The sequence below is a fragment of the Pan paniscus genome, chromosome X (assembly GCF_029289425.2).
Source record: "Pan paniscus chromosome X, NHGRI_mPanPan1-v2.0_pri, whole genome shotgun sequence".
Lineage (NCBI taxonomy): Eukaryota > Metazoa > Chordata > Mammalia > Primates > Hominidae > Pan > Pan paniscus.
The window spans coordinates 38221340-38232791 of NC_073272.2; the positions used below are offsets into that span (position 1 = coordinate 38221340).

The following is an 11452-nucleotide window of genomic DNA, read 5'->3' on the forward strand; positions in this document are numbered from 1 at the left end:
ATGGCTGGGTCAAATGGCATTTCTAGTTCTAGATCCTTGAGGAATCACCACACTGTCTTCCACAATGGTTGAACTAGTTTACACTCCCACCAACAGTGTAAAAGTGTTCCTATTTCTCCACATCCTCTCCAGCACCTGTTGTTTCCTGACTTTTTGATGATCGCCATTCTAACTGGTATGAGATGGTATCTCATTATGGTTTTGATTTGCATTTGTCTGATGGCCAGTGATGATGAGCATTTTTTCATGTGTCTGTTGGCTGCATAAATGTCTTCTTTTGAGAAGTGTCTGTTCATATCCTTCGCCCACCTTTTGATGGGGTTATTTGATTTTTTCTTGTAAATTTGTTTAAGTTATTTGTAGATTCTGGATATTAGCCCTTTGTCAGATGGGTAGATTGCAAAATGTATGCTCTACTGTGCTACAAAAGCCTCTTAACTGGTTTCTGGATTTCTCACAAAAGGGACTGTTGTTGAATTTGTGTCTTCATTTGTGGAAGGAAGGTCTGGGAGTTCCTGTTGTGCCATTTTATTGATGTAATTCCCTTAGGTGCCCTGTCTTATTCATTCTCATTTATTGTATCATTCATCATAGCCTAGCACTGGTAATAAAATATTTTCAAATAAGAACAACAGCGATACTGATGACTAAAGTATTATTGGCTAGTCCTTATAATGCACTTTTTGTGTGTCAGGCACTAATCTAATCGCTTTGCCATGACTATTAACAGTTTAACAGATGTCAACACTAAAGTAGGGAAAAGTTAAGTAAATTGCCCGAAGTCATCCATCTAAATAAAGCTATGGTTCCAATCCACAGTCCATGTTCTCAAACCTTCTGTTATGATACTCAATACATATTTGCTGAATAGATCAGTGAGTTCCAGCCTGAATCCTTTCTGCATCCTCTCCTATGTCTCACTGTTGAATCTGTTTTTGGAGGCTGAACTTGGCCTTTTATGAGTATCACTCCTGTCAATTTGAGTTTTAAATTTCTCAAAACTTCCATGCAGTGTTCCGCTCTTCTTCTGTATTCTACCAAGAAATTCTTCAAATTATTTTGCAGTCCTTATCTCAAGTATAGTCAACCTTGACATAAAGATAGTCACTTGAATCTTAAATGTCACTCAATTCACTTCAGATCATAACAACCCATTTTCAGGCCCAAGAATGTTTAATGAAATTATAAAGTGCTTTCATTTCACTCAGCAAGTGAAAAGCTAAAGGGAAGATGAGTAAATATCGCCATGGAATAGAAACAGAAACAAAAGGTATTATGATAGCTTTGCTGGTCAGTCATTTTATGTATGGATTAATTTACAAATGCCTAAATTTCCATTAAGGACATTGAATAGTTCCAATTTGTATAGATTCAACATTTTTTTCTTTGTGCATTATTATTATTATTTTGAGATGGAGTTTCGCTTATGTTGCCCCAGCTGGAGTGCAATGGTGCTATCTCGGCTCACTGCAACCTCTGCCTCCCGGGTTCAAGCGATTCTCCTGTCTCAGCCTCCCTAGTAACTGGGATTACAGGCGTGAGCCACCATGCCCGGCTAATTTTTTGTATTTTTAGTACAGATGGGGTTTCACCCTGTTGGCCAGGCTGGTCTGGAACTCATGACCTCAGGTGAACCACCCGCCTTGGCCTCCCAAATTGCTGGAATTACAGACGTGAGCCACTGCGCTGTGTCTTACTCTGTCGCCCAGGCTGGAGTGCAATGGCATGATCTCAGCTCACTGCAACCTCTACCTCCCAGGTTCAAGTGATTCTCCTGCCTCAGCCTCCTGAGTAGCTGGGATTACAGGCGCACATCACCGTGCCTGGCTAAGTTTTATATTTTTAGTAGAGATGGGGTTTCACCGTGTTGGCCAGGCTGGTCACCAACTCCTGACCTCAGGTGATCCACCTGCCTCGGCCTCCCAAAGTGCTGGGATTATAGGCGTGAGCCACCACGCCCAGCCTCTTTGTGCATTATAAGATGTGATTTTAAGAATCTTTAGAATTTCATTTTGTCACCCTGAGAAGAATGACTTCAGTAATTTTTTTTAAAATGCCTCCTCACTATTATTTGGTAAGCATTCAGCATTAATGTTAACCAGGCCTATTGCAGCAGGATTCAAATTCTACTCATCAAGTTCTCACAAAGAGAATGAAGTAATGATGAAATTTACTAAGTTGAATTTTGTACTTCTGTTCCAGAAATCCTGAGCCGTTCACCGCACACTTCCTACCTGGCAGTGATCTGGAGTTTTTTGTAAAACCTCAGGCTGGAGAACTTCTTCCTTTTAACACAAATGGAACTCTCATCACTGTAGGATTTAAACCTAAAATGTACTGTAGGAAATATAAAGCAACATTAGTAATACAGGTGAGTTCTATAAAGGCAATAGCCAAGGATGTTTGATGCAACTAAAGACACTAAATAAACTAGCAAGAAAAGGTTTTACTACATGGTGACAGATAAAGAATAACAATTTTGCTGTGCAAAAATCAACTTATCTCAACTGCTACATCTTGGTTTACTTTTCTTTTGTCAAAGAGCAGAATTTTAAGTATGGTATATAACAAACAGTTGTCAACACTAGAGGAAAGTTTAAAAAAAATACTTTCCTTCCATATTAAGGAACTGTAGAAGAGACAAATAATGACTGTAAAGTGATTTGTATAGTTATGTGTCACTTTCTGTAACATACCTATTCAAGGACTTCATTAACTTTAAGTTATTTGAGATAGGGATTTTGGAGCCCTTAATTAAGGCAGAGTATTGGCAAGATGTTGAAGTCTAACATAAAAAAAATGGAATAATATATAACATTTATTTTGAATTGAAAAAAAATGATGTGAGCCAGTAATCATCTGTTAAAGTCATCATTTTATTAACAGTTAAGGTAAATACAATTTTGAACATTTATTCAGTAACCAAAGTTGATCTATAAAGTTTCACACATATTTTATAGTAAGAGCTTTCAGGCTAAATACAACTTTCAAACTATTTCTAAAAAGATATCTATTACCACTGTCTACTTTCAGTAGCATTGGCACACAAGCATGTTGTCGTATACACACAACTCCTGGTACAAAAGTGATTTCTAGATTTCTCAGTCAAGCAATAATTAGCCAGTGCCATAGGCAGAAAAAATTTATTGTTTTATTTAACAGAGAGAAAATATTGAATATTGTTTGAGGAAGTTATTTCTATTCTTTTCATCTTTCTAAGAGTCCTTACAATCTAGGTAGTAAGAAGAAAAAGCATTTGTTGACATTTTGCACCTACCTTGTTGCCTACATTGATATATAATTTTTTTTTCCTGAGACGGAGTCTCGCTGTGTTGCCCAGGCTGGAGTGCAGTGGCACGATCTCGGCTCACTGCATGCTCCGCCTAACGGGTTCATGCCTTTCTCCTGCCTCAGCCTCCCGAGTAGCAGGGACTACAGGCGCCTGCAACCACGCCCAGCTACTTTTTTGTATTTTTAGTAGAGATGTGGTTTCACCATGTTAGCCAGGATGGTCTCGATCTCCTGACCTCGTGATCCACCCACCTCAGCCTCCCACAGTCCTGGGATTACAGGCGTGAGCCACCACACCCAGCCTTGATATATAATTTAAAGTGATCATATTGTACTTGCTTCAGTTTGCTTTAAGGGGATTAAATGGCATCTTTAAAAGTATTTTCAAATTAAAATTATATTCATTTTATCTAGCATACAGTAGACAGTTCTGCAATTAACAGAAGGCTTTACCAACAAAACCTGTGCCTGATTTCTCTGTGTTGATTTGACAAATTACTGGCAGTGCAATTAAAGATTTTATGTGAGAGAACAAGTTGTTACATGGGAACAACAGAGAATATGCCATTTTTAGCCTGAAGTGGTACAATTTGATACAGTTTATGTAGGGAAAATTGAGTTTGAAATGTTTAAGAAATCATGATTTTCTTAATTCTACTTTTATTATTGAAAATTCCAAATATGTGTAGAAATAGAGAGCATAATTAATCACCATGCACTAATAATCCAGTATGCACATTCATCAACTTATGGCCAATTCTGCTTCACCTATATGCCTACTCTCTTCCCCACCTTCTGTATAAAGGGTTACCTTGTGCTAAACATATCCAATACTGTAATTCTTGCCCTACCCCTGACAACCACTAATCTTGTAATTTCTAGAACATTATATAAATGGAACCATTAAATCATTAAAGCATTATCCAAATAAAAAATATTATTTGCATTATCATCTTTTTTAAATGAATGATTTTAAACATTAAGTCAATATTTGCAACTATATTATCTTCATTTTGCCTCACTTGGAAATAAAAATGATGATTTTAAAGAACGTGTTAATTAAGTATTAGCCCAAACAAACCTCAGTAATCTTGTTCACAAGTTTCATAATTTCCCATTCCATTAAATCAAATTTAAAATTATTAAAAGCTGTCTTTTCCCACTGGTAAACAAGATATATAGTGCTAGTTTTGAGACTTTGAGACTAAAGTTTACTTATTTCGTCTGTTTTACAAAAAGCGGTGCTACTCAAAGAGAGTAGTAAATCTGCTCAACTTTCCCTTGGTGGATATGATAAATCTTAGTTTATGAAAATGTGAGGATTATCAGAATTATCTAACATAAAATATATGATGCTTTATCTTTATACTTATATAAATTATTCATATATATTACACAGTAATATATAATACATAAGATTATATATGATAGTGATTTCATTGATAATATATAAGTAATATAGTATTCATATAAGTAATATTTATATACAGATGTACCTGTTATAACTAGAGACATAACCAGACATTGATAATTTGTGTTTGCTTTTAAAGGAATAGATCATTAGCATGAAATTGTGGGAAATGGCATTGTAAATATCTTGGTTTGTATTTCCTCAGATGCAGATCTTGAAATCAGGATTGAAATCCAAGTACCATATTTGCTATGTGATCTCAATTAACAGATGTAGGGAAGACAGGATGTGAGATAGGGAAGGGGAAGAAATCGATAAAGTGTACTTTATCCAGGCATCTGCCACAGTGAGCAACTGGAAAGGAATCCCGTGGAAGATCTCTGGGAAATGGCGTGGAACACATACCTCAGAGTTTTCACACCTGAGAGGTTAAAAAAGTTTGGTTACATATACAGTAACCGCCACTATTCCAATCATTGATTGAAGAGTGCTCTCAGGGATTGTTCAAACTCTAGCACCAGTAGAGAAGCCTTCTGGGGTTTCTGAACAATCTTGAGCCAAAGAGGTACAAAATTGATCTATGAAGTTTCACACATATTTTATAGTAAGGACTTTTAGGCTAAAGACAACTTTCAATCTTACAATTGAAAGTTGAAGCAGGCAGTGATATGAAAACACCTGAGGGTTGTGGGTGGACACAGACCACATCTGCTAATGGATAATTATCAATTGTTTCCATTCATAGAACTATGCCTTAAATATATAGCTTTCTTAATGGAAACTTGGGAAATAAAAATATATATACAGCTTTGGTTATTCAGTCCATGAGATCACGGACTTTGGGTGATCTCTTTTCAGAACACAGAGAGACACAACCTGAATGTGGAAGTTTCATCTGTTTATTTTTTTAAATTTCTTTAAATAAATAGTTGAGAAGTATAATTGTCAATTTGGCATTTTTTGTGAAAAATCAATGTGGTAATTCTATGAGATGTTAGTAATATGGAAGTATTAATGTATTCTTATATTATTTTAACTTATGTTTTCTATTTATATTTTCAAAGGGAGATTGGGGATAGAAGATATAAAGTTATATCTTTAAATTTTTTAAAATATACATGGATAGTTGCTTTTATTTATGGTTAGACTGAAGAAATTTAGCTATATGTAAAACAACTATAATGTTCCATCTTTATTTCATAAAATAAGGCTATTAATGTTGTATAGCTGTTTGGAATGAAGAGTATGAACAACTTCCATACACACACACGAAGCACACACACACAAGCACACACACACTCAGCATCACTTATTGTAAAATTTAAATCTTAATTGAATTTCAATAAATATAATTGGGACTTTAAAACAATTTTTTAAAAGTAATTATTTTCAAAGTGTCTTGGCGAAGGTGAAGGTACAAGTCCCTACTTTTAGCTCTCATTTGTACCCACTAAGTGCTGAATAAGGATATAGATCCCTTCATATAGCTTACTCATGTATACCCACTAAATGCTGGCCGTGGGCGCAGGGCCCTTCAGTAACTCAGGCATTAGTATCAAATGCCAGGCATGGTGTAGGTCTCTTCATTTAGCTCACTCATTTTTACCCATCAAGTGGGTCAATGTACTGGAAAATATATGTATATGCACAATCACTAAAATATAGCTTTGTTTTTCAAATTAAACATCCTTATACGAAGTAAAATTTTTTTTTACCCAGTCGTATTATGCTCCTTGGTTTGGTCCACTTTTGACACACTGATTCTGAATACATAATTATTACAAACACTAGATAAATGGTCCAGATATGATTAAGATGAGGCTATTAAGAATGTATTGTTGTGCAATACATTCTTGTATTGTTGTGCAAGACATTCTTGCACTTAATATTAATTGACAGGTATCACACTACATATAAAGCTCAGAGCATTGCAATATTCACTTTGTCTGGACCTATTCTGAATGAGTTTTCTGAGCATACGTGGTGTAAATCTTAGTGTTAGGAGGACACCAGTATAAACACAGGTGGTTTCAGGAAGTTCTGCACAAGGAATGAGACTTCAGTATAAACATAAACATATATGCAGAAGAAATGAAGAATGTTTAAATAAATCACTGTGTAAATTCTACTCACTTGGATTTAGATGGTGATTGTCAGCAATGATCTTACGTCATTTGTGGTATATTAAAATGGTTATACGTACTATGGGCTGGGTGCAGTGGCTCATGCCTGTAATCTGAGCACTTTGGGAGGCCAAGGAGGGTGGATGATCTGAGGTCAGGATTTTGAGACCATCCTGGCCAATGTGGAGATACTCCATCTCTACTAAAAATACAAAAATTAGCCGGGTGTCGTGGCACATGCCTGTAAATCCAGCTACTGGGGAGGCTGAGACACAAGAATTGCTTGAACCCGGGAGGTGGAGATTGCAGTGAGCCAAGATCGTGCCACTGCACTCCAGCCTGGGTGACAGAGTGAGACCCTGTCTAAAAAATAAAAAATAAAAATAAATAAATAAATAAATAGTTATACATGCTATGTACTTTCATAATCTTCAAAGCAGCTAAATTTATTTTACCAGTCATTTCTATGGTTACACTTAAATTCTCATGAATGTGTTTATCTTGGAAGGTACTATTTCCATTAGTTGGGGTTCATACTGTACAACAGTCTTATGCAAGCCAAATAGATTGCTTTCCCTTATTATCAGATGGATGCGTAGTTTACAGGGAGAATCTCTGAGAGATTTTTTAGTAAATAATTCTTAATTCATAAAGTGAAATACTTTCTTTATTTTCCACATTAATTGTCACTCTAAGTGGTTTCAGTTTTGTACCTTTTCCATACTCTACATGGAGAACAGAAGATGTTAATTATAGTGAACTTTTCCCTACATGTTTTGAAGTCCCTGGATATTTCAAATGAAAATTTCTCCCTCTTTCTATCCAGACAGAAGAAATGTACTGGAAGTATGAGATCAATGGATTAACTCCAACTACCATGCCACCGAAAAATGCAAAAGCCAAAATTGATGCTACTCACAAGACACATGACAACATGCCAGTCCGTCCACGTAATTTTGTCCGTGAAAATACTAAACTCATAAGAACCGGGGTGTCTTCCACCATCAAGGGTGCTCCTTTGGTGAAGAATCAATAAAATTTTTTTCCAAAATATTTCTTGGTCTCAGGTAGAACTTTGATGACTATTATTTCATCTTTTGGAATATTTCTGAGGAATAATGGTTTAATTATAATAGGCCTTCTATATTTCCTTGTCTTTTAAAATTCAGTCTGTTCTCTGAATATATTATACTTCATTTGTGAGTTATGAATGTATTTTGGTTGCGAATATTGGAATTGGTTCACTTTTAAAGTGCAGGTGTATATTTGTGGTAAAACGAAATATAATTTAAATGACAACAGTATTTCCAATAACAGCGTTGCTAATAAAGCTAAATGTCTCATGTAGATATTCCTTGTTAGTCTTTATGTTTTAATTGACAACTAAACATTGTATATATTTATGGTATACAACATATTTTGAAATATGCATACATTGCAGCATGGTTAGCCTGAGCTAATTAATACATGCATTGCCTTACATACTTATTTTTTGTAGTAAGAACACTTAAAATATACTTTCTTAGCCATTTTCAACTATATAATACATTATTATTAACTATCGCCACCATGTTGTACAGCAGATCTCTTGAACTTCTTATTCCTCCTATCTAACTGAAATTTTGTATACTTTGACCAGCATCTCCCTATCATCCTGATTCCCCCTACCCAGCTCCTGGTAATTAGCATTGTACTCTTGTATGAGTTCACTATTTTTAGATTTCACATATAAGTGAGATCATGCAGTATTTGTTTTTCTGTGCCTGGCTTGTTTTACTTAATGTCATATCTTCCAGGTTCATCCATGTTGTCACAAATGGTAGGATTTCCTTCTTTTTAAAGGCTGAACGGTATCTCATTGTGTATATATTTCAAATACTAGTATTGCTATTAAAGCTCAATTTCCCATGTAGATGTTGCTTGTGAGTCTTTAAAACATTAATGATTAAATTAGCACTGAAGACAGAAGGATTGACCATTTCTTATATCTGCTTTATAAAATATATGCTTATATCTTATATCTTCTATTTGGAATATTATGTGCTATTTAAAAAGTAATTAATTAAAAATTCCATGTAGATATGTGTATGTAGTTCATCTACTTCTATATTGCAGCATTTAAATAATATAGGTATATCTCAAAAAGATCCAGGAGAAAGTTCATTTCGATGTGTGTCTGATCCTTTTCAGTAATGTATTAATCAAAGTAAAGGGGAGTATGTTGCTTGGTACTTATCATTAAAGGGAAGCCAGTATGGACCAGCTTTAAGATATTTTGACACAAACTGGCTCTGCCACAAAACATTCATGTATTCTTAAGCAAGTTGCTTACCCTTTTTTACCCTATTTTCTTGTTTCCAAAATGAAGGGACTATACTAGGACAGAGGTTGGCATACTATGGTCCATGGGACGAATGTAGACTGCCATCTATTTTTATATAGCACATTAGCTAGGAACAACTTTTACATTGTTAAATGGTTGAAAAAATAAATAGAAGAATACTGTGTGACACCAGAACATTATATAACATTCAAATTTCACTGCCTATAAATAAAGTTTTACTGGAGTACAGCACAATCACTTCCTTATATATTGTCTGTAATTGCTTTGCACTACAACAGCAAAGTTGAGTAGACAGAAACCACATGGCTGCAAAGCTTAAACTATTTATTCTCTATCTCTTTACAGAAAATGTTTGGAAACGTATCTTTGGGATTAATTTGTATTGTCTGTAGCAATTGAGAAAGAGGGGAGTGGAAGTCCATATTCCATGGATTTAACATCCATGGATTTGGGAAAATCTCACTCTTTTTTTTACTGTATCCGGTCTTTCTTCTTCTAACTTGGTGATACCCTGTGAACTTGTGTCTTGAGTCATCTTCCCAGCTCACTCTTGCCAAGATAGGAATACATTCTGCTTGCTCTTATGATCCCTGGTGGTAGTTCCATTTTTATCTAACACTAATGAACCCTTCTATAAATACACAAAATAAATGATTATTATATAGATAATAGATGATGAATTTTCAGTCATGTTGCATTGAAGAGAGCACAGGAAATTTAGGTAAGTTAATTGGTGTTTATGTATATGTTCTAAAAGTGACTTTATCACATGTATAACTAAGAGTCTTGAGAGGATGAATAAACAATGCCTACACTGTTGCTACATGTTCAAAACACTTTTTTTTACTTCTTTGCTCTTTTATAAAGGTAATATGAACAAGTTATTCTTGAATTCCGAAGCAGCCCATTGGAACGAATGATGTGGGACAATTTGGCCAAGTTCAAGTTGATAATTCTGGCAGTAAAGGAAAGAATAATTGAATGAATAACACAATTCCAAAAATATGGAATCTTCCATTGGACTTAGAAGATGATCCTGGATTACTTTCTTCACAAGAAGAGATTAGAAGTACATGCTATTCAAGGTGATATTTATTCTTTTTATTTAAGCTATCAAGAAGACATAAGGGGCAAGGTCATAGTGTCAAACTCTCCCCTCTCCTGCCCCATCGATTTGTGGACTATTTTACATTCAAAAGGTTTGAAATTAGATCAGAAGATTAAACTTTTCCTTTGGCAGTCTTTTTCATTTTCAATTTCCTGTAAAAGCTTTTTTTCAGAATGTCCATCTTTACACAGTTATGATTATAGCTCTTATGGTAACTTTTAGGGCAAAATCAATAAGACCTCTTAAAATTCTGCAAGAAAGACCAGTTTTGTTTTATTTTATTTTATTCTAATAGTATAAAGGCATTGGGAAAGGATTCAGTGAGAGTAAACTTGCATTGTGTACTTTCAGATATTTCTTAGTCCAGCACTAGTGAATATCAATGGCTCTTAAATGGCATCAAACCGATTCAGAGACTAAAGCAGTTACGTGGGAAACATAGAGTGATTATAAAGAGATCTAACAATGTCCTAATAGCCTCAAAATTCTTCTCTAATTCTTAGAGAACAAAGAACATGCTATGTTATGTCGCTATTCATAGTTTCATATTAAAAATGCAGTCTGGAAATAAAAAACTCTAAGATGTTTTACTTGGAGTTTCTTATTTGGGGATCACGAATTGCCCCTTAGTATGTGAATTCTCTGAAGAATGCAAGATAGGCCAGGCGCAGTGGCCCACACCTGTAATCCCAGCACTTTGGGAGACAGAGGTGGGTGGATCACCTAAGGTCAAGAGTTCAAGACCAGCCTGGCCAACATGGCAAAACCCTGTCTCTATTAAAAATACGAAAAACATTAGCTGGGCATGGTGGCAGGAGCCTATAATCCCAGCTGCTCAGGAGGCTGAGGCAGGAGAATCCCTCGAACCCGGGAGGCAGAGGTGGTAGTGAGCCGAGATCATGCCACTGTACTCCACTCCAGCGTGGGCAACAGAGAAAGACTCCGTCTCAAAAAAAAAAAAAAAAAAAAAAAAGAAGGGAAGATGAGATTTTTTGGGGGGGAATCTGAAAGTTCCACATAAATCTGACATTGTACTTACACAAAATACATATGCAAATTTGAAAGATGATTGTATAATCTCTGAACCTGGATTAAATACTTACCAATTTACTCATGGGTTTATGCCTTTTATTAAGAAACAGATGTTGAGTACCGCTCAGAACTAGTTTCTGTAC

At 35.3% G+C, this 11452-nt stretch overlaps 1 protein-coding gene across 1 annotated transcript in view; it reads left to right on the plus strand.

Moving 5' to 3' along the window:
* The window catches only part of CFAP47 (cilia and flagella associated protein 47), a 467323-nt gene extending 455871 nt beyond the window's left edge, over positions 1-11452 (plus strand). The window contains exons 63-64 of the mRNA XM_003805971.5: positions 2203-2371; positions 7652-11452. Of these exons, the coding sequence (XP_003806019.4) occupies positions 2203-2371; positions 7652-7861 (379 nt within the window). The 3' untranslated portion in view covers positions 7862-11452. The remainder of the gene's footprint in view (positions 1-2202; positions 2372-7651) is intronic.